The sequence below is a fragment of the Apodemus sylvaticus genome, chromosome 12 (assembly GCF_947179515.1).
Source record: "Apodemus sylvaticus chromosome 12, mApoSyl1.1, whole genome shotgun sequence".
In the NCBI taxonomy this organism is placed as follows: domain Eukaryota; kingdom Metazoa; phylum Chordata; class Mammalia; order Rodentia; family Muridae; genus Apodemus; species Apodemus sylvaticus.
Genome location: NC_067483.1, coordinates 40,712,860 through 40,736,886, shown reverse-complemented (window position 1 = coordinate 40,736,886; position 24,027 = coordinate 40,712,860). Strand labels below are relative to the sequence as shown.

The window sequence follows — 24,027 nt, the reverse complement described above, 5'->3', positions numbered from 1 at the left end:
CGACAAACACTAGGCTTGCTTCCCTGAGAATCATCCCAATTAGTCGAGCATTGCTGAGCTGGTCCTTGACACCAACCTGTGCAATGACTTGAGGGGTAATAGGAAGGCGGGAAGCAGGAGATGAGATGCTCACAGCGGAAACAGAACCAGAAGTGAGCCCGGTGTCGAGAGGCTTCTTGGGACTCTTGCTTTTCCATCACTTGGCCCTTTGGGTGAGTGGGGACATATTAGGAAGCACTGGACACTGCTGTTAGCTTCTGTGTGGCTTTGAGACGGCTTCAGAAGTGTTTTCAACCTCTGTCTAGTTGGCTGTCTTTATTGCCAGCCTAGGGCTGTTATAGCCCAACGGTGAGAAACCAGGCAGGTCAGTGTGAGCACAGTGAGTGAGCTGTGTGTGAGCCATTTGCTTGAGACTCTTGCTACTAACTTTCTGCTATTTTATTGTTTTCCTTTTCTTTGTTTCTTCTTTTTCTTTTTTGTTTTGTTTTGGTTTCAGTTTTGTTTTCTGAGACAGGGTTTCTCTGTGTAGCTCTGGCTGTCCTGGAACTCATTCTATAGATTGGGCTGGCCTTGAACTCACAGAGATGTGGCTGCCTCTGCTTCCCAAGTGCTGGGATCAAAGGCGTGTGCCACCACCATTATCTGGCTTCCATTATATTTATTGCTATCAGGATTTTCTCTCTCTGCTGGAGGAAAAACGAGGCTAGATTTTACAAACTCTGGACTAATCTTAGATGCTAAAGACTAGGTCCCTGGACTAAAGACACACTCACTCTAGACCTTGGATGTGTAGAAGCCTCACCCCTAGTGGTAGGTAAGCCCCAGAGGAGGGGCCATATACAATCCTGGGGTCGCTTCTCATCCCTTGTCCTTCTTCCCTGCAGGTACAAGACAGTGGTGACTCAGCGGCGGGCAGCAGTGGCCATAGCTGGCTGCTGGATCCTCTCCCTTGTGGTAGGCCTGACACCCATGTTTGGCTGGAACAACCTGAGTGCAGTGGAACAGGCCTGGAGAGCCAACGGTAGTGTCGGGGAGCCCGTGATCAAGTGTGAGTTTGAGAAGGTTATCAGCATGGAGTACATGGTCTACTTCAACTTCTTCGTCTGGGTGCTGCCGCCACTGCTCCTGATGGTCCTCATCTACCTGGAGGTCTTCTACCTGATCCGCAAGCAGCTCAACAAAAAGGTGTCCGCCTCCTCTGGTGACCCCCAGAAGTACTACGGGAAGGAGCTGAAGATCGCCAAGTCACTGGCCCTCATCCTTTTCCTCTTTGCGCTCAGCTGGCTCCCGCTGCACATCTTGAACTGCATCACCCTCTTCTGCCCCACCTGCGAGAAACCCAGCATCCTGATCTACATCGCCATCTTCCTCACGCACGGCAACTCGGCCATGAACCCCATCGTCTACGCCTTCCGAATCCACAAGTTTCGGGTCACCTTTCTGAAGATTTGGAACGACCACTTCCGATGCCAGCCCAAGCCTCCCATTGATGAAGACCTCCCAGAGGAGAAAGCTGATGATTAGACTCTGCCTTGCTCTGTCTAGCCCTCACCCAGTGGCTGTCTGTTCATTCCCCACGTCCTCCCTCTTCCCCTGTCCCACTGTTCCCCTCAGCTCTCCCAGCTGGGATGCGGGCTGTGGACACCAGGGAGGCTCTGAAGAGATGCCCCTTCTATAAGGAGCTAGCTGCCCTGTACCTTGGGGACCTGAAGGAGGCTTGGAGGTGGGGCGGGCTTTGGCAGGGAACTGGGTGGCCTGGGGTGAGCGGAGAGTCCTGTGTGTCCTGTTCCTGGCTGTTCTCTGAGCAGTTCAGAGGCCAGGGTTAGGATATTCTGGCTCCTACAGTCAGACAGGAGGGGAGCCTGCTATTAGGTGTTGGTGGCCCAAGGGACCAACTTCAAGGTGAGGAAGACAGTCCCTTAGATGTGGATGGATAGTGAGAAATGGTTATGTCCCAACTTTGCTGTCTCTCCTGTTCTGTAGGAGAAGATAGTAAACCACAGGGAAGGAGACCTCAGCCCCCTCCCCCCACCCAAGGACTGTGTTCTTGGCCATGCAGGTGCTGTGATCTCTGCTCTCTTGACCTCGAGAAGCCCGGGGTCATACTTGGGAGAGGCAGAAAGAGTAGGTCCGGGGATTGTCTCTCACATCTGCTCTGTTCACAGCCTGGGACTCCCAGTGGGCCACCAAGTCCTTGGGAATTAAAAATAGTGCAGAAGGTGCTGGCCTCAAATAGCCAGCAGGGAGCAGCACTGAGCCCTTCTTGCCCTGAACTTCCTGGGAGCCTCCAATGTAATTTTCTGTCTGGGCCACCAAAGCTTCACCAACTCTCAGAGCAGGCCTGGACTCTCTTGAGGGACACCATCTCTGCTTCCAAAACCCAGGAGAAGAGAGTCCCCAGGCAGAACAACCCTTGGGAGCATGCTTCCCGAGGTGGGAGGAGGGGGCGGAGAGCATCCAAGAGGATCCCAGGAGACCATGGGCACCCCTGGTGTGAAGTGTGACAGACCAGACCAGACCAGACCAGACCAGACCAAAGGAGACTGCTGTCCTCGGTGTGAGGAAGTGCCTTGCTGGCATTTAAAGATCCAAAACGCTCCTGGAGGTGGATTTAGCTCAGAAGCTTTGTTACAAATAGAGTGTAGGCTTTTGGGGGTGGGTGGGGTCTCAGGTAGGACCAGCCCATACTCTGCTGAGCCTGGGTGTCGTCCTCATATGGGCAGCAGGCAGAGGAGGGTAGCAGGGTTCCTCCTCCTTGGAGTGTGAATGTTGACTCCAAGTCTCCATCCCAGGTTTTTCCCTCAGTTGGAGGTGAGGTGTCCCTGGCTCTCGCTCTCAAGGACGCCCCTATGTCTAATAAAAGATTGTGAATCCCTGTGGAGAGAGGGGTGCTGGCACCCCAGCACTGTCAGAGGCCAACCACCTCAGCGGAGAAGATGTAATGGTGGGGGTGGAGGGGAAGCTGAGAGAGGGCTGTGGAGGCAGATGGAACAAGGAAGTTCCAGAGATGGTGTGTCTGTTGCTATAGTTACGCATTTAGGGTGGCACATTGTGAATCAGAAACCAAGATCCAGAACACTCACGTGTCTAAAAAAATGCCCTGTGTCATCGTGAGACCCTTCCTCTTGGCACTTTCCTAATCTTGATAGTGTCTCCCCTTCATAGTAACATGGTATCTTCCCATCTGATGTGACCCTCACTGCCACAGAAGCCCCATGCTATAACACCACACACCTTTATTTGAATACTTCTCACACAGTGTACAGCTCTGCAGAGGGTGCTAGTCTCTGCACCTTTGGGGTCTCTTGTACCCAGAAGGTATGACCTGGGGCCTGCCAGGCCCACTCCTGGGTCTGGATGGATGTGGTCGATGGAGCCTGCAGGTACTGGAGGTCCATCCCCATTAGCTGTTCCTATGGTATCTTGGTCTTGGGGATGCCTAGAGGCCTGATCCTCAGGTCTGCAGAACCTGGCGGAGAATGTCCTTCTTCGTCCTGGTATGTGACCAAGCTGCTAGAAGAGATGGTGGGGAGTCAGGTAGAGACCACTTCCACCCTTCTCGGTCCTTCCTTAGGCCCAATTCCCAATGCTGAGCTCTGCCCAGTGCAGCTCTGGAGACTTCCTGGTTCACCCAGAGCCTCAGAACCACCAAATGAGGAGGGCGAGGCAGGGGCTGGGTCCCTACTTTTCCAATGAGGAAAAGGAACGCCAATGTTTACAGTCATTCAGAGCCAAGACTAGATGCTGTCCTGTGATTACCCAGTGTACCATTCCCTGTTGGATCTCACCAGCATGGCCCGGCGCTGCGCCGTCTTTACCAAACTGAACATGCATGCTATCTGTCTTTTGCTACAATAATGTACCCGGATCTACCTCCTGCCTTCCTGCCCTCCTCTCCTCGTCTCCAGTGACATTTTGTGCCTGGGAGGTGGATTCTCCTCTCCCAGTCTTCTCTTTGACATCACGCTCTCAGTAGGGGTGAGCTGAAGGAGTGGATCCAGCCACTCACCTGTCTCCTTGTCCCAGTCTCTGCCTCTGTTGCTCTTCAATGTGTAGCAGAAGCTGAAAGAGACCCTATGGGTTAGAGCTTTGGGGGAAGGCAGGAGGGAACGAAAAAGTCTGAGGTCAATGATCTTCTGCAGTCCAGTCCCCAAATAGAACATCTTCCCACTAGAAAGGCACACAAACAGTTCTTGACCCCTCCCTACCCCTCTCCTGCTCCAGTTTCACTCTGAGCAACATCTAGTCCGGCTCCAAAGAGGGACTCACTCTGTCCACCACGGCAGGGTGCTAAGGACAACCTCTGACTCTCACCTTTAACCTCCAACCGACAATCCACAGAAGCCTCCCCTAGCACATTGACAGCCTTGCAAGTGTAGACCCCAGAATCAAAGGGGCTGGGCTTCCGGATCTCCAGGGTGCAGACCCCTTGCTCAGAGACGGCACGGTACTTGGGGTCACCTTGGATGTCCATCTTGTTTTTCATCCAGATGATCTTGGGCTGGAAGCAAGGTCAGATGAGTAATGAAGTAAGGGCACAGGATGGGACAGCTCTCGAGAGAGTTTCTTCCCTGCTGCCTCCACCCTCCCCACCAGCCCAGGGCCCCTGACCTTAGGTGATGCTCGGACGCTGCAGAATAGCTGTGTGCTATAGCCAGGAGTGGAGGTGTGGTCAGCCAGGGGCTGGGTGAACGAGGGCGCTTCTGAGAAGTCTCGCTCAATAAACTCTCTAGGTTTGGCAGTAATATCTAGATTCAGGGGAGAATTTGAGGTTATAGAGGTGCAGGAGGCTTCACAAGACTAACCTCAATCCTAAACTTTGTCAACCTTCAACCTGGTCAACATGTGAAGACGCCACAGAAAGGCTGGCTGAGCAGGGCTGAGGCTGATCAGGAGGTGAACAGAGCGGAGTGAATGGGAAAACCTGAGTCATGGAGGGTCACGGCAAGAGGTGAACATCACATTGTCTGCCTCTGAGATGCTCTAGCATTAAAGAGAGTGACTTCTAGGGTGAGTGAGGTGGCTCAGTGGGTGACGGCGCCTGCCACCAAGCTTACCACCCCAGAGTTCAGTCCCTGGGACCCACATGGTAGAAGGAGAAAACTGACATGTTGTCCTTAGACTTACACATGCACGCGTGCATGTGAACACACACTCACACACCAATAAATATAATTAAAATGAATCATAATGAAGTGTGGCTTCCAGGGTCGGCGTGTGTGTGTGTGTGTGTGTGTGTGTGTGTGTGTGTGTCTGTGTGTGTGTGTGTCTGTGTGTGTATCTGTGTCTGTGTGTGTGGTGGAAAGGATCTGGGATAGATAGGGGTCCTGGAGTTTCACATTTGACTCCACTGACAGATTCTCAATGGGCCAATAAATACGGCAGCCAGTCTTGTGTGGGCGATTGTTTTGAGCAATTACCCAGTCTACCTATCATGTACACATTGCCCTGCAGAGTGAGTGTCTGGGGACACTGTGTGGGAGACCCGGTGACAGCTGTGATGTTAGCAGCCACTGTCTAAGTACACAGCCTCCTGAGGGGCACTGTTCATTTGCATGGCTTTGCTCTGATGTTTGCTAAAATCAGCCAGTCATACCAGTTATTTACAGTCGCTCCACGTCAGTGTGTGTACGCACTTGCACATACGCACACTCGCCCGCGCGCGGAGCTGCTGAGCGGGGGTGGGGTGGGGGTGGGAGGCAGCAAATGTTCCAGGGAGCAGTGGCTGAGGAGAAGCTGAGAGCGATGTGGGACACGGAAGAAGAAGTGGACAGACGTTGGTTCACCGATCCTGATTCGGTTCTCTGGCCAGGCTCGAACCCACTCACCTGCCTTGTGGATGTGAGCCAGTTCCTTGGTGGTGGTGGCTAAGTCGCTGAGGCCACACAGGTTTTCTGAGAAGACCCGAAAAGAGTACGAGTTGCCGATGATGAGGTCTGAGATGGTGCAGGTGGTGGGGTGGTAGCGCTCCAACACTGTGAACCATTGCTGTGGGGAGCATGGCTGGGTTACCCTTACCTGGTTCTTATCTTTCCTGCTTCCCCTAACCCTCCTCAGAGGGGCTCAGTCCATGTCTCAGCTTTGGGAGGGCTAAGCCATCCAGCATTGGACCCGAGGGACTAGGAAGTGGGAGGAGGACCTCCTGGGCCACTCAAAGTGTGCCTGGCAAACACGCAGCCTCATTACCTGGACACCATTTAGAAATGTGGCTTCCCAACACCCAGCCCCAACCACCTGCATCGGAATCTACATTTAGCACATTCCCAGATGATTTATAAGCATGATAAGATAGTTCTATAGCAGCCTAGTGCAGTGTACGACACAGACTGGAGAGGACAGAGGCTTGCCCGGGGCCATGTAGAGAGTCAGTCAGCAGTAGTTGGCTTGGCCTTCTTCCTCCAAAGCCTTTGGGCCTGGGCCATGTCTTTCCCCACCCTCGTTAGGCCCCAGCCAGCCTCACCCCTGTCTTTTTGTCTGCCTTCTGTACTGTGTAGCCCAGGAGCTCTGTGTTGCCTGTGTCCTGGGGTGGCGTCCACTCGAGGGCAGCATTGCAACCCCAGACATCCAGTAGTCTGATGCTGCTTGGGGGCCCGGGTTTCTCTGTAGAACCAGATTATAAAGGTCAGTGAGGAGAAGCAGGTCTGCTGCAAAGTCTCCACCGTGGCCACGATACCCTAGCCCTCCCTCACCCACCATCAGCTCTGGGGTGGGAGGCGGAAGGCATTGGTTTTGAGACGGCCCTTTCCCCTCTGCCCATGTACCAATCACCAGGATGTCAATGTTGGCCTTGGCTTCCAAGCCTTCCAGATGCACGGTGAGCTCATAGCGGCCCGAGTCTGAGCGCTGAGCTGAGCGAATGAAGAGGATGGAGTCTTGGTCCCCGCTGCGCACGTTAACTCTCTGGCTGTCCAGGGCGTGGCCATTGTGGGTCCAAGAGACCTGTGGCTTGGGCTTCCCCTGAAAGATGGACTTGGGGTGAGTACAGATTGGTATAAGCACCCCCACTCACCCCATTCTAGCTGTGTCCGAGAAACCTTGCTGGCCAGTGTCAGTCGTGTCCCCTAGTGTGTGACCTGGCCTGGGGGCTGCCTATCTGCTCACAGATGAGTTATATGCAAAACAGGGAAGAGGAGGCCATCTTTATGGGTCGCCAGCCGACTCCTGTGGGAACTTGAACATTCCCAGGTCTCCCCGGACACAGCAGGCTCACACCAGTGAGCTAGGCCTACCTGGAAGGGGATTTGCAGGTTGACTGACTCTCCCACCCGGCGGATGTAGGTCTGACGAAGGTGTCGGGGAACACGGATCTTGGGGGCTTCTGAGGCAGGAGAAGGAGAAAGCAAGTGTGAGTTCCTGGCTAGATAGGACAGCTCCTACCTACACACGACATTCCTATAGTTTGAACAAAGCCTTCAGTCTGAGATGGAGGGACCCAAATCCCTTAAGGCCCTTGGGGAGCTGAGAACTGAGAGGCTCCAGAGAGGTCAGAGACTGTACAGTGTGAACTGGTTGGTATCTCCGGCACTCCCTCAGCACCTCAACCTTGCCAGCCTGGGATTTGCCCCGAGGCCCAGGCATTCTCAGGCTCCAGATGGGCCTGGGTGGCTCTCTGTCTCCCCCTGGAGGGAGGCAGCTTCTGCACCTGTCGGCCAGTGTGCCTTAGAGAGGGAAGCAAGCAGTGTGTGCTCAACTCCTACTGATTCAGCAGCCTAGGCCTTTCTGAGGAAGTGAAGCTTCACTGACTCAAGCCTCAACCTCCAGGCCTGCTGGGGGGCTCTGGCTCTTTCTACAGAAGCTAAAGCAGATACACAAACTTCTTCTGATCTTGGGTCTCTCAGTCCACATAGTGTCACGGTGGCCAAGTCCTCCCGTAAGTCTTATGTCGGTCCCCTGCTCTGGTAGGAGGCCATTCCTGACTATGGCCTAATCAGATGCCACTGGACATTCCAAGGGAAGCCGTCGCAGCTGCCATTGCTGTCCCTGGGGGATGGTGTGGGGTCTGAGCCTGAGCCTCCTAAGCAGCAAACAGGTGGCAGCAGTTGGCCAGTGGCATGCAGGGGGACAGAGTAAGAAGGAACACTGTGTCTCCAGGGATTAGCTGAGCAGGCACTTGGCTCTGGAATATCACCATTTGGAATGCTCCAGGGACAGCTCCAGGAGGCCAGGAATGCCTGGCAGCTCCAGGTGGCCGAGAAGGGGACAGCTGAGCAGCCCAGGCTCCTGGACAAGGCCTCCACTCTCCCCACGAGAGGTCCGGCTGTTCCCCCTTGTTCATAGCCACCTCCCCACTTTCTCTCCAGGAAATCCCCTTCTCTCCTGCCAGGGGAATTTTAATGGAGAAGTAGGTGCTGAGTCCGGCTCGCTCTTCAACACCAGGCCTCAGAGATATCGCAGAGTCTGAGCTTCTTGGGACCCTGGGGGGAGGGTCTGGGACTCTGCCAAGCAGGCTGCAGTCAGCGCAGACATCCTGCTGCCTATGTGGGGGAAGGGGAGGGTGCTATCTCACCCAGATACTGCTCTTGAAAACCACCAGGGAAGATATCTATCCAGCAGCTAGGTGGCTGCAGAACAGTCCTGTGTGGGCATCAGAATCCGAGACTACAGAAAGACTGGGTGACTCTGTGGGAGTCTCTGCCCCATCCCCTTGGAATCTGTCTGGTGGCTTATCTGGATAAGCTATAATAGTGTATGATTCTGGTCTCCTGTGTCTTTAGATCTTAAAGCAGTATATTTCCTCGAATCCAAATTTGACCCTTTCTATGGCTGAGACGCCTTCTCCTCCTAGAGGCCTCGACTAGAAATGTAGGGCTCTATCTCCGGCCTCTAGCCATCCAACAAGGAACAAGAAGGGAGATGGAGAAGGTCTCAGACACCTGCTCGCCCATGTCTCTCTTCACTCTGGGGCCCTGCACTGTCCCCAGATAGCTAAGACAGACCAAATGACTCAGTGTCATTAACAGTCTGAAACTTGATCGGCTTCAGGAGGGAGGCACTAAGGTTAATGCACCCTGCAAATAGAAATATTAGCAACAGGGACAGCAGCTGGCCTCTGGGTCTTCACAGAGGCCCTGCCCTCTGGGGATGAAGACGCCTTCATGGGCCCCTTACACAGGCTCCTTTTCTCTCCATTAGGGTAGGGGTACAACATGGGTAAGCAGGTCTTCCCTGTGCCCCAGAACTTCTAGAGGGCCTGGAACTCAGTGGAGATAGAAAATGATCTTTTATAGCTTCAGAGATTAAGATTAGGAAGAAGTAAGGATGGATGGCTTCTAGCATTGGGAGCTTGGCTTCCTCTCTGGACAAGAAGAAGCAGCTCCTTGCTGGTAGGGGGCGGGGCCGAACCATTCAGGGAAGTGGCGTCTCTAATCTCCTTCTTGCTGATGAGGAACCTAAACCTTTCACAAGGCAAGACGTGTTAGCACTCGGCTTGTGCATGTTAGCGTGAGATTCGAGGATGCAGGGGTGCGGGGAGGGGATGGCTGTCTGGTCCTATTGACCATGGCCTCAGTTTCCCCATTACATCTAGTCTGTGAGCAAAGGTCGAGGAGTAGCTTTACCAGTGATCTCTTGGATGTGGACAGGCTGGTCCAGCACGGCTGGAGGGCCTGCCCCTGCGGAGCTCACTGCAGTCACACGCACGAACAACTTGTCTCCCAGGGCTAGGTTTCGAACCGTCTGCTGGGTCACCATCACGGGCCGCGGATTCACAGGCACCCATTCTGAGGCTGAGGGCGGAGGGCAGAGAAGGTCTGGCTGTTAGTGGTGTGGCAGGGGTGCCGTTCTCACCGGGGCTTTCCTCTCCAGGGTGAGGTACAGAAGTCCTCGCTCTCGGACTATAGTCTCTCTCACTTCTTTCTCTGACTTTGTAACACCAAAAGACAGCTGGTGCTAGAGCTCTAGGGCCGCGGCCAGAGATAGGGATGCAGAAGGTCGGAGAGGGCTGGGAACATTCACCAAGTCACACACAGCAAGGTAGGGGCAGAGACAGGGGCCAGGCTGAATGTGGCTGTCAGAGAGGGAGGCTGTTTTGACTGTCTCCTACTTTACTGCCCCCTTCGCTGAATCTTCCCCACTTTCTGCCTCCTGGGTTAACGCTTTCTGAAAAAGGTCCTCTGAGATTTAGTACCTCCTTCCCTTCTTATAGATCATTGCCCCCCACCCTTCTAATATTCAGAAGCTCCCTGGACCTGGAGGATGGGAGGTCTCCTGAGGTCACTGGACATCTCTGTGCCTTCAGAGGTCTTATGGAGGAGGAGGTGGTAGCCGGGCAGCTGAGACCACTGCTTAGACCTTCTCCCTTTGTGTGTCCTGAACTGACCCATTGCAGGGACTGTGCCCCTCCCTGGTGCCCCACCTCACGCCCACCCACCCACCCCCACCAGCCCTGTGCTCACCTCCCTCTCTGCAGAACTCCAGCACATAGCCTTGAAGCCCCAGCTTCCCCAGCCTCTCGGGGGGCTCCCAGCTCACAGTCAAGGAGCTCTGGCTCACATCCTCCAAGGTCAGCTGCAGTGGGGCACTGGGGACATCTGGAGAAGGGGGACGCCAAGGTGAGTGGAAGAGCCCCTCCCCGCATACCTGCCTCCCTTCTCCTCTTTTCCCCACTTCTCGTCACCATCACCTTCGCTTGGAGGTTCAGGCTTAGTGGTTGCGGGCACGGCAGAAGCTGCAGGGGCTGCAGGGTCCTGTGCCTGAGGCTTCTGCGGCTCTGGAACCTCCTCTTGCCCCGTGGACTCTGATGCTGCCACCTCTCCAGAAGGCTCTGTAGTGGGCACCTTGGCAGGTTCAGGTGCTGTCTCCTCTGGAGTAGAGACAGAAGCCTCAGAGGTGGCTTTTCCTGTCATTGTTTTAGCTGGTAAGTGTGTGGTGGGGTCAAGCTGGAGTGTTTAAGGGTCAGCAGTAGGTCTGGGCCTCCAGGCTAGGTCCACACTTATAAAGGCAGGGGCTGCCCCACCCCCAGCAAACCATTCCCAGCTGTGGGGTCAGGTCAGGCAGGGGGACAGGGGGGCAGGGAGCACCCAGGCCAGGAATAGCTCTGGGGGAGGAACCACAAGGGCCCCTTGAGAAGCAAACTACCTTGCCATCACCCCAGCTAGACATCACAGCCAGGGTGCCAGTGCCCAGATCAGGCAGGGTATAGATAGATGATCAGGCACATTACTGTGGCTGCAGGGGCTGGGTAATGAGGCCTGGCATCTGGAAGGGATGATCAAGTCAGTTCCATGAATCTGGTCTTCTCAGGAGCCCCTTGGGCCTGAGTCTCCTCAGAGCAGAGCCTGAAATTGAGATTCCCTGTGAGCACTGCCCCTTCTGCCTTCGCAGGCTCTCTTGGTCCCCACAGTCTCTGGGGACTCCCACTTGTACTATGTGAGGCTAAGGACCCCACCGAGGTGAGAATTGAGATACTGGAGGTGAGGCTGGCCAGAGGCATGAGTCCTGGGAAAGGGGACTGTGGTGATTAGTCTTCAGCTGTTGTAATATCGCATCACAGATTCTGTGAATTATAAACAGCAGAGGTGATCGATCTTTCTCAAGGCTCTAGAGGTTGGGAAGTTGAAGATCATGCCCCCTGCATTCCCTGAAGAGCTTTGTGGTGATACAAGATACAGAGAACGGGCAAGCCAGACAGGAAAAATTGACAAAATACATGCTTTTTACCCAGTTCCCACTCTGGAGATAACCAACCTTAATGACACTTTTTAAAGCCCCCCCTCACAACTTAATACCGTTAGTTAGTGACAACTAGAGGAGTTTTAAAAGGGGCATTCAAGCCAGAGCAGGGACCAAAAAAGCCCTGCTAGTTTCTGTTTCTGTGGGAAGGCTGGAAAACCTCTGATTACGCTAATCCTCAGACCCCAGTTTCCCTACTAAGAACCCTCACCTTTGAGAACACAACAGGCAGACCTGAAGCTCCCAGCCTCTTCAAAAAGGGGCCTGGGCTCAGATTCTCCGAGTATGGGAAGTGGGGCAGGTTCAGACAAATTCCTAGTCCCTTATTCATTTATTCAAGATGTTACGATTGGTAATAATTTGAAATCCAGAAAATACCATGTGTCAGGGAGGAGGAGGAGGAGCAGTCAAAATTTTCTCTGTGGGTGGGATTGTGGATCAGAGAAACGACTTTGAAAAAAAAATGAGGCAGGGAGTTGGTGGCATCGACAATGTGCCTGACTGGTGACTCTGAGCATCCATCCACCGCTGGACTCCCAGGACCCACGACGAGCCTCTATGCAGAGGTATCACTTGTAACAGTGCCAGTCTCAGGGAAATGGCCGTCTTTGAACAGCAGGTGGATAAACAACTGGAGCATTCATGTAGAAGGCAGGTGACGGTGTTGAGGAGCCACGGCTGATCTCACAGAGCAAGGGTCAAGTCACAGAAACTCAGTGATCATCTTGTCCTTGAAATCCAAATCCAGAGCCGCATAAATTCTCATCCTCAATGTGCATCCATAGGTGGCAAGCCAGATAGAAGGAGGGAGAGGCCAAGGGTAGCCCACAATGACAGCCGCCAGGTGAAGGGACAGGATGGCAGTGACTACAGAGGTTCCAAAGTCTCACTGAGGTTTCCCCTTCAACACACGGAAGCTCTTCAAATTAGACAAATATCCCTCACACCTTCTTAAGGAGGCATGGTGTACCTCACAATTCAGGAATAAGGACATGTAATTTATTTAGGGCTGTCAACAGTATTCTGGCTTTCATCTCTCCTGAGGACAGGGGCACAGCAGTGTAGGTGCCTCTCAACCCCCACTGTCTTTGTGTGGTGTCATTGGAGGGCCCGAGGAGCCTGTGTCCAACTCTGCTTGGGTGTCCATGTCCTCTGTGAGGTGACTCAGTGTTGTGCTGGATAGGGAGAACCGATCTCCACCCTGGCTTCTGACTCTGCAGCTATAAGCGAATGTGACTAACTCGCCCTGAGTCAGCCAGGAGAACCTGTCCCAAACTGGGAGAAGGGGGGGCCTCAAGGGACAGGGGATACTTCCTAGGTGAGCTCACAGCCCTGGGGTTTTAAAGACCTTGTGGTAGGGTGGACAGTAGGCAGGAGTTAGAGACTGCTTGGCCCACTAGCCAGCACGAAATGCCAGGTAACCTCTACCCCTAAGACCCTGGCCAGGCACCTTGCCTTTAGTCGAGTGGCAGCCTTGGAATCAGCTGCATGTGCCTGGCTCCAGCTGGTTCAGATTTCAGGGCAACAGATTGGCATTGGCTTCTTTCCACCTCAAAAGCAGAGTCATCAACATCAAGCCAACTAATGGTTATCCCAAGTCAGATAAACTAAACATCAAGGAACCACAGATAAGATCCCAATTGCTTTAGAATACATCTTATCCAGGCTCCCTTAATAAAGTCATTTCCGGGCTCCTGAGAATTCACAAGACCCCGGTGAGAGAGTCTCCTCCACAGGAAGACTGGAAAATGGATGCTCTTCTGGGGCCAATACAATTCCATCTTCCTCCCTTACTGTCCTAGGCTAGCCTGGGCAGGGAAGCCTTGGCATCTTTATGGGCTGAGAGAATAGTGTGAAGTGGGTGGGCACAGGGGCAGAGCTGGGCACAGGGATAGCACTGGACTGTAGACAATTTTCAGTCTAACAGTTGGGTGGACTTCCTCTAAGATAATAAGGTAGGAGACACTTAGGAGCATGAGGCTAGAGGCCAGCTCTCAAGGGTCTGGAGACCCTAACCCTGGATAGCATGGGAAGGCACTGCCTTCCTTTCTGGCCCTAATGTTCTGGGCTCCTGGACTTCCTAACCTGTCCTGTGGCCATCTCTCAGCACCCTTTAGGGAAGTACTTCTCAACCTTCCTAATGCTGCGATCCTTTAGTCCAGCACCTCATGTTGTGGCGACCCCCCACAACAACCAGAAAATTCTTTTGTTGATTTTCCATAACTGTAATTTTGCTACTGTTAGGAATCATAATGGAGATATATGATATGCAGGGTATCTGTTATGCTATCCCTAAAGAGTCACGAACCACAGTCTGAAGACTGCTGTCCTAAAGGGTCAGGGTTAGTTTAAGTCTTCTTTCTAGGCCTTGCAACAGTCTCTTTCCATAAGGACCTTAATTTGGAAGTCTGAAGGACAATGTCTTGCTGTCGGCCATGCTTAGGTGAAGCCTATACTTGCCCCCAGCCCCAGGATCCCACCTCTCATTGAGGCTCCTTAGGGCCCAGGACATCGCATCAAGACCTCACTTCTGTAAGTTCTGAGTCGCAAGTCTCAGAGAGAGAAATCCAGAAAAGATAGGTGAGTGCCACGGTCCCGTGTACCCATAGAGACGGCCGCAAGTATAGCTCACTGTTAAGCTCTGGCGCTTTATTGAACAGCTGTGGAATTAGGGAAAGGGAAGTGGGGCAGAGAGACGATTAAGTTCCTAAGGGAAGGTTTCAAGTCCGGCTTTGCAGAGGGTATAATTAGTATGGTCCCTGAATCCTGTAAGACGTTTGCCTATTTCATGCTATAACTTGCCAAAATGGCGTCCTTTGGTCAGGCGAGTTGGGGAAAGGGTAAGAGTCTGAGAAATTGAATTCCTTCACAGGGTTGACCTCAACGCGTATCATCTACCTCACACCGTGACTCTCACAACCCCACCGTCCTATCCTATTTCTCTGGTCTCCATAGCTGAGCCTTCTGTGGCTCCCTACAGAAGTTCCACAGGAGGGAAACTGAGTCCCAGTTGGGAGACTTAGCATTGCAAAGTGATCAGACTCCTGGCCAGAGGGTGAGGGTATCACGTGGCAAAGAAGGAGGGAGCTAAGCCGCAGCCAGGGCCTCCTTGATGGCGTTGGTGAGCGGGAAGCGTCCATTTTGCAAACAGGAGCCCCGGAAATCATCCAAATCCAGTGCCCACACCATGGCCCCTGCCAGGGGCTTGTTCTTCAGGTACTTAACCTGGTGGAGGAGATGGGGTGAGGTTTTGGGAAACTGTGCTCTGGGGCCCTTCCCCAGGCGTTCCCACACATCCAAGCTCCGCCCTTGTGCCTGAAACCAGTTCCTGCTGCCTGGAACTTAACAACCTCTCCTTTCCGGGGTGTGGCTTCCGCGAAACCTACCTTGTTTTTGACACTCTCCAGGTCATCATACCCCACCCACTGGTTGCCCCTGGTAGCAAAGGGAACCTGCTGGCCAGGGATTCTATGTACTTCAGCTCCTCTGAGGAAGTCGCATATCTGAAAGAACAGGGCAGTGTGGGAGGCTTGTCGGGCCAGTAGAAGTCATCCTTCAGTCTGTGGCCTCCCTTTCCAGGATGCTGGCTTCATGCAAATTTATGAAAAACAGATGCAAATGTCTCTGAGTTCAGCGGCTATTGCCCAGAGGGCTTTAGAGATCTGATCTGCCTCCTCAGTCTTAAACAGGGACTTGAAGAAGGGGAGCAGACACCCGGGGCTGGCCCAGACCACTGGAAACGGCAGAGGCTAGATAAAATGTCCACCGAGACTCTTGACCTGAGAGATTGCTTGTCCTGGACTGGAATGAAGACCCAAGGTCTGAGGAATGTTCTAGGAGCTTGGTGCCTGCTGGGGGCCTTCAAAGGCTTAAGCTCTCCTTTCCTTTTCCTAGGGGATGCCAGAGCTAATGAGTGTGTTTTTATTCCCAAAGGAGAAAGTGTGTGTGGTGAGGGAGGCCTGTCTTTCTTGGGGTAGCCTGTGACGCAATATCATTACCTCATAGTAGGCGAGGGTCCCTTCCTCCTTGGTGAACCGGCCTGGTAATCCTGGCCCTGAGATTGGAGCTCCCACCCAACTCTCAGAAGTTGCCAGAGTGAAGGTCTTCCCAAAGGTGGGGATGCCCATCACTAGCTTGCTTGCAGGGGCTCCCAGCCTCAGCATGTACCCCACAGCATAGTCCTGGGGTAGGGCAGAGACAGCAGGAACAGTTAGCTGGGCCAGGTGCTGGGCACAGAGGGTTGTACAATGAATACTGCTGCTGAGACAGATGCAGCAACAGTTACATGCTGCAACTGGGAATCCCCATCCCTCTGGGAACCGATAATGCCGGTTAAAAATGAGCTTTAAAGGTCTGTTCTTGAAAAGCTCCTTGTAGGCACAAGAAGGGATTATTAATGTGTGGCAGACACAGAAATTGGCTGGCTGGCTCAGGTTGCACAGCGAGTAGATGACTGGCTAAAGCTAGGCTCCTGCCTCTAAGTCCCCCAGCCTCTCTCCATTCTCCGAGACCTCTGTACTCGGTCTACACTGGCAGGCTTTCCTCAGTTTTCCCATCGGTGAAATGTCTTTCCCAACCTATATTGCAAAAACAACAACAACAACAACAACAACAACAAAAATCACAAAACCATGCATTGAAAGAGAAGAGAGGCTGTGTGTGCCCTGACAGGTGATAGGGCTCTGTGACTTCCTCCCACATTCCTTCCAGGAACCCACCACATTGCTGAATCTGTCAGACTTAGTGTCCTCCTGGCCTCGGAAGAGGGGGCTGTGATGTCCTGTGGCTTGGCGCCAGACTCCATGGAAATCGTAGGTCATGAGATTGATAAAATCCAGGTGTCTGAGAAAAAGGAGTTGGAGATGAGATGGGAAATTAGAGATGTTCTTGACTTCACAGCCCTGGCCCAGCAGCATGTGGGACGCAGGATTCAGAGAAACGGAGCATTGCCCGAAAACCCAGGAGCTTCAGAGACAGCTATCCTAAGCACTGGTTCCCTTCTCTTGAGCACACCCAGGTGTGTGAGCTCTGGGTTGTAGTAGTTCCTTTAGTGAAAATGGATCAATCTCTGAAGCTCTCAAAACACAAACACACTACTTGCACATGTACACATACACACGCACCTATACATGCACACATGCATGCACATGCACAGATGCACAAACACACATGCATGCACACACACATGTACACAAGAACATGCATACATGCACACACATGCATATCCAACACATGCACAAACATTCACACCCATGAACATACATGTGTGCGCGCGCGCACACACACACACACACACACACACACACAGAGGAAGGAACTCTCTGCTTCACCTCAGCCTCCACTTGTGGCATGCTTGTCTTGGCAAAAGCCAGTTAAAGGCGCTATGGACAGTTTAGCATGGAAGAAGTTCCAAAGGCCACCTTGGCTGCATCACTCATGGGGAGAGAGTGCTCAGTAGCCCTATGGAGAAGGGCTGTAGGTGTAAGGCAGTAACATGAGTTTTGGAGATTCAGAACAAATGGGTAAATAGCACCTCTTTTCCACCCACCAGTTAAAGCACCAGACTAATTATACCCCAAGGTTTCACATCCTTGCTCCTTGCTCCTGGGTTTGCTCATGGACTTGCCTGCACCCTTGGAAGAGATGCTGTGTAGCTGTTGGCAGTTCAAACTCATGCATTCTGACTCACGATGTTTTCTCACTGTGGGTTGCTTCTCCCAGATCTAGCACTCTGCTTAGCATATAGAGAGCACTCTGGAGTGGTGGGTGCACCATATAATTCTTTCTACTACCCCTCCCAAACCCACTTCCAAGTGAAAAAGGAATTCTTATTGTAGCCCACTTAACAGATGGGAAACTGAGTCACAGAGAGGGGAGAGACTTGACAACGTTTGTATATCAATGTTTTGGAACTCCTAAGTCTTCATGGGATAAGAGGGCAGGGTGGGAGAAGGTATTGTCTGAAAAGCTTCTGAGGGACTGCCAGGGCGGGGGACTCACTGGGCTATCTGGGCGATGTTATAGCCACTGTCAATGGCCACCTTTCCTGCGGACACAGCTGCGCTGAGCAGGAGTCTCTCTGTGCCTGGCTGGACCTCCTTTGTGAATTCTGCCTTCAGTTCCTGGTTGAGAGGGAGGCAGGTAAGCAAAATGGGCCAAGCCATGAGAGAGGTTTATGTGGGGGAGACCAAGGTCCTGGGTACCTTGCTGATCTCCCCCACCTGCTGTGATCACTGGAGTCCAGGCAGAGTGAGTGGCCTGCCACAGTCCCCTCCTAGGCAACCTCATGCTTGTACTAAAATATCATTTGAGAGCTGGGCAAATAGCTCAGTCTATTAAGTACAAGGACCTGAGTTTGGCCCCCAGAACCCACAGGAAAAGAATAAAATGCCAGGCATAGTGGAGTGTGCTTGTGATCTCAGGCTAGGGGAAGTGGAGGCAGTCAGGTCCCTGGGGCTTCCTACCCAGCCAGCCTAGTCTATTTGGTAAGTTCTAGGCCAATGAGAACCCTTATTTCAAAAGAACAAAACAAGGTGGGCCGTTCCCGAGAAATGACAACTGAGGTTAGCCTTTGCAAATATTTTAGACATATATGCACACCCCTGTGCACATATGTTACATACTCAGCCCCACTTACACTCAAACATGCATACATGTGCACAATATGGTTTGGACCAAATCATCCTTAAACCCAATGCACACCCATTAGCAAGCACTTAATGACTCTTTGTCCTGAAGAGGCCATCATACGGTGGGTGATAATCTTGGAGGACCCATGTCTCTCAGTCTGCATTTTTGTTTTACGTGAAATTACAAGGCCAAAGAGATTCACCATGGTACTGTAGACAGTTTGTTTATACCGTCTTTCTGCTTCTAAAAATTGGAGGTGCTTAGACCCCCAGATTGAGCCATGCTCATGTTGGGTAGCTGGTGGCATCAGTTGGAGTGCTGGACAGTAGACAGACAACAGACATCTCACTAAGTGGGCGCCCTGCTCAGCCAGTGGCTCTGGTCTCTTAGGGCTCCACCCCCAACGCCCACAGTGCTTTCACTAGCCGTGTGTTAGTTCCCCTCCCACCTCTGCCCAATATCCAAACACCTTGATCAGGGTGGTGAAATCCTGCTTGTCTTTTGGGCCAGGGTAGAGCCAGGCGAGATCCAGCCCATCAAAGCCATAGGTCCGCAGGAACGGGGCCACGGACTGGATGAAAGTCTTGCGACTCTGAGTGTTGGAGACGATCCTGGAAAATCTAGAATAAAATCACCACAGAGTGAGCTTGACACCCATCTTCTCGGGGGGCGGGGGACCCTACAATAGGATCCCCAGGGCTTGACAGCAGGGGACTTGAACTGACAGATCTAGGAGAGCTTTCTAGAACTTAGAGCGGTGTGTGCTCAGGGCCCGGGTATTTCTAGTGTCCCAGGCTGGCCTGCTATTTTGAACAGTTCCCTGACTCACACTTCCCTGTCTGTAAAATGGGATAACTGTGAGTCTTGTTACTCTGGAGAAGAGAAAAACAGGGGAGGGTCCTGGTGGTCATCCGACTGCCTGGGAAAGGGCTCCAGCACCGTGAGCACTCAGTTATTACGGCCAGTCCAACCCGCTCGCTGCCACCCCCACCCTGCCTCCATTCTTCTTTGACTGCTCCAAGGCTCCTTTAGCTGTCTCAACCCTTCCCATCTTCCAGTGCTGCCTTCCCAGGCTCCCAGCCTTTCTGGCAGTAACTTGGAAGCTGCTCTCATGCCTGAGTTGCAGTAAGAAGAGCTTTGCAAGAGAGGGGCACCCTGGTACATGCCTATGATCCCAGAACTCGGGGGTCAAGGCACAAGGATCGCCTAGAGTTCGAGGCTAGCCTGAACTATTATGCAGTAAATTTAAAGCAAGCCTGGCAAGTTATCAAGATGTGTGTGTGTGTGTGTGTGTGTGTGTGTGTGTGTGTGTAAAAAGCATTGCAAAAAACAAATATCCACTTGGCAATTTTTAGTAAGTCCCTCTTCCTCTCTGGCCCTGCTTTGTCAATATGCGTAAGGCAACCCACACTGAGGCCTCTGTGGAGTAACAGGAACCTTCAGCACCATGCCCCGTCCCTCCACCTCTCTCCTCCATCCTACCCCAGCCTTGAGTCCTACCTTTCCTCGCCAAATTTCCATCCTCCAACAGACAGGAGGGTCTTCAGGTTGGGGTTTCTGTGGAACAGGATAATGGGGAGAGCAGGGGTGGAGTGAAGCAGCCACGGCACTGGGGACCCCGTGTCTGCAGACCATGGAAGAGTTCTGGCTTGCAGGGAGGGATGGATGAAGTGTCTATCCCTGACACTGATGCTCTAGACAGGCACAGGCTCCATGGTGGCGGGGAAGCCAAGGGAGGAGAGGTAGAGGGGCCGCACGGAGCTACTGTGGGGATGAGAGGGGCTCCTTCCCTGGGCCCTCAGTGATGTTCCCTGTCACCATATCACCATCCCAACCCAGCCCACCCCCCACCCAGGATATCCAGGACACACTGAAGCCAAGGACCTCTGGCTCTCCTCCCCAGGAGGCTAGGGCTCTCTTCCGGACCAGCCAGCTCTCTGTCCCTCCTCCCCTCTCCTCGTCAGCTTGGGCCCCAACCTGGTCTTCATTGCATTCAGTGAGCCATAGAGTGACACGTCATTCCACTCCCAGGTGCTGATCTTGTTGTTGCTGATGTTGGCAAAGCTGTAGATGATGTGGGTGCACAGGGAACGGTCGATGTCATCCGGGATGCAGCTCCCATTGCCTTCCCGGTACTGGGACCAGCTGGTGTAGTAACAGACCAGCTTGTATGCAGAGCCTGAAGGAGAAATCTGAGGTGGGACGGAGTACCAGTGTGGTGTGGAGGTGTGGGCCAGGGCCTGGGGACAGAGTGTTGAGCAACATCAAAAATCTTCAAGGAAAAGAGCGGGCAGGCCTCCTCTGCCTGACACAAGCTGATGAGTGGGGGTGAAGTGTGACTCAGTCCAAGGACGGAGGACTTCCTGGAGGCAGTGGCTTCCAAAAAGGACAGAGGTCCAGCTGTGTCATCCATAGCCAAAGATGCCCAGTAGGTCCTGCCCTACGGGGGAGGGGTGGTCTTTGATTAAAGAATGGCTTTGTGGGTCTCTTGGTGGGAGTGACCCTACCCGATGGCTCTTGCCCATGACGGCAGTCTCCACGCTGGGGCTCATTACCACAGGGCCGCAGGAAGCTCTTCCTCTATTCTACTTCTGTTCCCCCTACTCTATGTGGAGTCAGTTGGTTGTGGACAGAAACAGCGGGCCTCACTCATCCCTGTGGCTCCTGACGCTTGTTCTCCAGGGCAGTTTGTGGGAGGCTTGACTAAATCTGAGCCTTTTAAAGTTTGTCATTTTGAAAAACGTTCAAATAAACGGAAGTGGAAACTAAAGCTTATACATCCACCCATCACCTTGGCTGAGCAAACATTCCCAAGCCCCGTGCGTGCGCGAGGCGCAGAAGAAACCGGAAGAGTATTCGCTCCTGCTAAGACTTCCTCCAGCAGGGAGAGGAGGCGGGTACTTACAGCTCTGGAGCAGCATCAGGACCACAAAGCCTGTGGGGAAATCCAGGGTCAGGCCTGGTGGCCAGAAGGGGTGACTGCTTTTCCTCCTGTCCCCTCCCCAGGTATCTCCTCCTTTCCCTCCTCCCTTTCAGGCTCTGCTCTCCCCTCCTTCCTCCCCTCCCTCCTCCCTTCCCTCCTCTCCTCTCCCTCCTCCCCTCCCCCTCCTCTCCCTGTCCCTCTGGCAGGTAGGAGGCTGCCCCCCCCCCAACCCCCTGTGCAGCAGCTCTTTGGGTAGTCTGGGCCCTTTAGCCTGAAAACTGCAGCCCAGAGACCTGTCAGCACCACCCTCGTGTGCATCCTGGCTTCAGCAGAGGTGCGCATGATGGCTTCTCCTAGTCCCGGGCTTCCTATTCAGGGCCTCTTCCTTATGCTCCACACCTCCTTCTTATACCCATCCCATCCCACTCCACCCCGCCCCCCAAACAGTCCTCTTTACAGGAACTGAGTGTGTGTAAACCCAATTGCTGGCCAGTGGAAGCAGAGAATCACAAGAGGAGGATTGGGAAACCCTGGAGTTTTGAAAGCCTTGGGCCAAGTCTTGCAGCACCTGCCAGCTGAAGGGTCATGGGGGTGAGGACCGAGGCCTCCCCGGGCGGGACCGTCACATCTCCAAACCCTTCCTGCCATCTCTTCTCTTCCTACATCCTGCTTCTCGCCAGCACTCTCCTGGCCTTCCTGGTAGCTCCTGTCTGCGCCTCCAGCTCTCTGTCCAGGCCTTCAGCCAGGCTGAAGCAGCCACAATCGGGTTACATAAGCCGTGGCACCCAAACAAGGCCACTATTATACTGCTTGGCTTCCTCCTCAGGTTTTTTCTGTCTCTTGGCTGTTTCCATACCTGGTCAGAGTCTAGGTAAGGACCAGAGAGCCTTGGGGAGTGGTCAGGGGGTCCCAAGTCTCTCCTTTTAGCAATAGCTGGTTATTGACTCTGGGAAATTGGGACAGGAGAGAGAAATTCCAGAGAAGGCTCCGAGCCGGGCTCGTCTCACCTCATTTGCATGCTAGTGCGGAGGATCAATATTGCCTCTCCTCTCAGGGATGCTTTGGGAACCCAAACCCAATGAGTCACCCCACTCCAAACCCAGCAGCGTCTTCCAGGGCTCTTAGTGGTGGAAGGAGTCAGGTGAGGGGAGTGCTCAGCCCTGTGGGGCCTGGCTTCTGCCCTCTGAGCTAACATTTCTATTGTTTTTCTAAAACAAGCCTCATGACATAGCTCCAGCAGGCCTCAGACGTCCATCCCCCCGCTGCTTATCTTGAGTGCTGAGATTACTGGTGTGCACTACCGTGTTCACTTAAACAACAGCAACAACAAACAAATAAAAACTCTCACAGACCTAATGGCTTACAACAACAAACAAACCCACTGGACTTAGAAACTGTGTGTGCTGGTCCCTGTTTATTGACACTGTGTGTGTGTGTGAGTGAGTATGTGTGTGTGTGAGTGTGTATGTGTGAGTATGTATGTGTAAGTGTGTGTGCATGTGTGTATAAGTGTGTGTGAGTGTGTGTATGTGAGTGTGTGTATGAGTGTGTGTGAGTGTGTGTGTGAGTGTGAATGTGTAAGTGTGTGTGCATGTGTGTAAGTGTGCATGTGTGTGCATGTGTGTATAAGTGTGTGTGAGTGTGTGTATGTGAGTGTGTGTGAGTGTGTATGTGAGTGTGAATGTGTAAGTGTGTGTGCGTATGTGTAAGTGTGTGTGTATGTGTGTGTATAAGTGTGTGTGAGTGTATGTGTGTGTAAGTGTAAGTGTGCATGTGTGTGCATGTGTGTGTATAAGTGTGTGCATGTGTGTGTATAAGTGTGTGTGAGTGTGTGTGAATGTGTAAGTGTGTGCGTGTGTGTAAGTGTGCGTGTGTGTGTAAGTGTGTGTGTGAGTATATGTGTGTGTGTGTGTAAGTGAGCGTGTGTGTAAGTGAACGTGTGTGTGTAAGTGTGTGTGTGTGTATGTGGGTGTGTATGTGTAAGTGTGCATGTGTGTGTAAGTGTGTGTGTGTGAGTGTGTATGTATGTGTAAGTGTGTGTGTAAGTGTGCGTGTGTGTGTGTGTGTGTGTTTTGGGAGGGTGGGCAATTCCATCCTTTGCAGACCATATATATAACACATAAGTAGTAGACAGTGAATGAAAAGCTGAGAACTCAGGGGCCAGCGCGCACTAGCGAGAGGGGGCTTCCTAGTCAAGTCTCTTGTTTTTATAACCCTCCAGGTAGTGATGGTGCTACCAGTCAGCTCTCTGAGGTCCTCTGACTCTGCCCGAATAAAAATCCTTGGTAGGCAAGGGGTCCTTCTACTGTGGGTCTTCAGAAGCTTCCAGAGGTCTCTGCATTGGTCAGCAGCCTGGCAGTGAGGGCAGCAGGCAGAAAAACGGCGGGTGGAATCTTCCAGACTACAGCTCCCCTCAGGACTCCAGGACTAGGGCCCTCAGCTCTACAGGTATTACAGTCCTCGTGCCAACCCATGAGTCCGCAGCCTTCGACAGCGGCAGGCAGCATCACGCAAGATTCCTCAGCTGTCAACAGAGGTTAGGGTTTCACGTCCTGGTCTTCAGTATCTGAGACCCTTGACTCTTACAAGCTTAAGAGCTCTTTGGGACCCTCCCAGTGAGCAGGGCCTGCAGTGTTTTCTCTGGCTCCAGACAGCCTTCCACCTCAGCTCCCTGTCTCCCCTGTTTCTCACATCCCCCCGTTTCCGCACTGGCTGTTCTCACAGTATTCAGGAACTGTCTTTTCTTCTGTTAGGCTGTCGGCCACTGGCTGCTTTTGAGGTTCCGCCTGTTCAGCTCTGCCCCC

General features: G+C 52.9%; 3 protein-coding genes across 3 annotated transcripts in view; 1 reads left to right on the top strand and 2 right to left on the bottom strand.

Annotated features, from left to right (window-relative positions):
• Adora1 (adenosine A1 receptor) overlaps positions 1 to 3,259 on the top strand; it is a 34,322-nt gene extending 31,063 nt beyond the window's left edge. Inside the window, exon 2 of the mRNA XM_052200806.1 lies at positions 885 to 3,259. Coding sequence (XP_052056766.1) covers positions 885 to 1,524 — 640 coding nt within the window. The 3' untranslated portion in view covers positions 1,525 to 3,259. The remainder of the gene's footprint in view (positions 1 to 884) is intronic.
• On the bottom strand, positions 3,222 to 10,885 carry Mybph (myosin binding protein H). Its single transcript, XM_052200805.1, has 11 exons — positions 10,622 to 10,885; positions 10,395 to 10,529; positions 9,558 to 9,725; positions 7,230 to 7,318; positions 6,762 to 6,957; positions 6,461 to 6,600; positions 5,829 to 5,988; positions 4,612 to 4,748; positions 4,315 to 4,501; positions 4,010 to 4,062; positions 3,222 to 3,510 (listed from the first exon to the last, which is right to left on the bottom strand). The coding sequence occupies exons 1-10, from the start codon at positions 10,842 to 10,844 to the stop codon at positions 4,046 to 4,048; spliced, it is 1,452 nt and encodes a 483-aa protein (XP_052056765.1). The 5' UTR covers positions 10,845 to 10,885; the 3' UTR covers positions 3,222 to 3,510; positions 4,010 to 4,045.
• Positions 10,886 to 14,298: 3,413 nt separating this feature from the next.
• On the bottom strand, positions 14,299 to 21,629 carry Chi3l1 (chitinase 3 like 1). The gene is made up of 10 exons (XM_052199819.1): positions 21,517 to 21,629; positions 21,206 to 21,235; positions 20,278 to 20,479; positions 19,801 to 19,857; positions 18,770 to 18,920; positions 17,671 to 17,792; positions 16,389 to 16,512; positions 15,669 to 15,851; positions 15,057 to 15,173; positions 14,299 to 14,895 (listed from the first exon to the last, which is right to left on the bottom strand). Exons 1-10 carry the CDS (start codon positions 21,563 to 21,565, stop codon positions 14,758 to 14,760), a joined length of 1,173 nt encoding a protein of 390 aa, XP_052055779.1. The 5' UTR covers positions 21,566 to 21,629; the 3' UTR covers positions 14,299 to 14,757.
• Between the last annotated feature and the right edge of the window lie 2,398 nt (positions 21,630 to 24,027).

Bases quoted from the DNA above. Each gene is read 5' to 3' on its own strand.
- Mybph (XM_052200805.1), bottom strand. From the start codon at position 10,844: ATGACAGGAAAAGCCACCTCTGAGGCTTCTGTCTCTACTCCAGAGGAG. The intron at 10,530-10,621 runs GTGATGGTGACG...CCCCTTCTCCAG, and splicing joins GCCTGAACCTCCAAGCGAAG to ATGTCCCCAGTGCCCCACTG. The intron at 4,749-5,828 runs GTGAGTGGGTTC...CCCTGAATCTAG, and splicing joins GGCTCACATCCACAAGGCAG to ATATTACTGCCAAACCTAGA.
- Chi3l1 (XM_052199819.1), bottom strand. From the start codon at position 21,565: ATGCGCACCTCTGCTGAAGCCAGGATGCACACGAGGGTGGTGCTGACA. The intron at 15,852-16,388 runs GTGGGTTCCTGG...GCCCTACCCCAG, and splicing joins CTGACAGATTCAGCAATGTG to GACTATGCTGTGGGGTACAT. The intron at 14,896-15,056 runs GTAGGTTTCGCG...CTCCTCCACCAG, and splicing joins TGGAGAGTGTCAAAAACAAG to GTTAAGTACCTGAAGAACAA.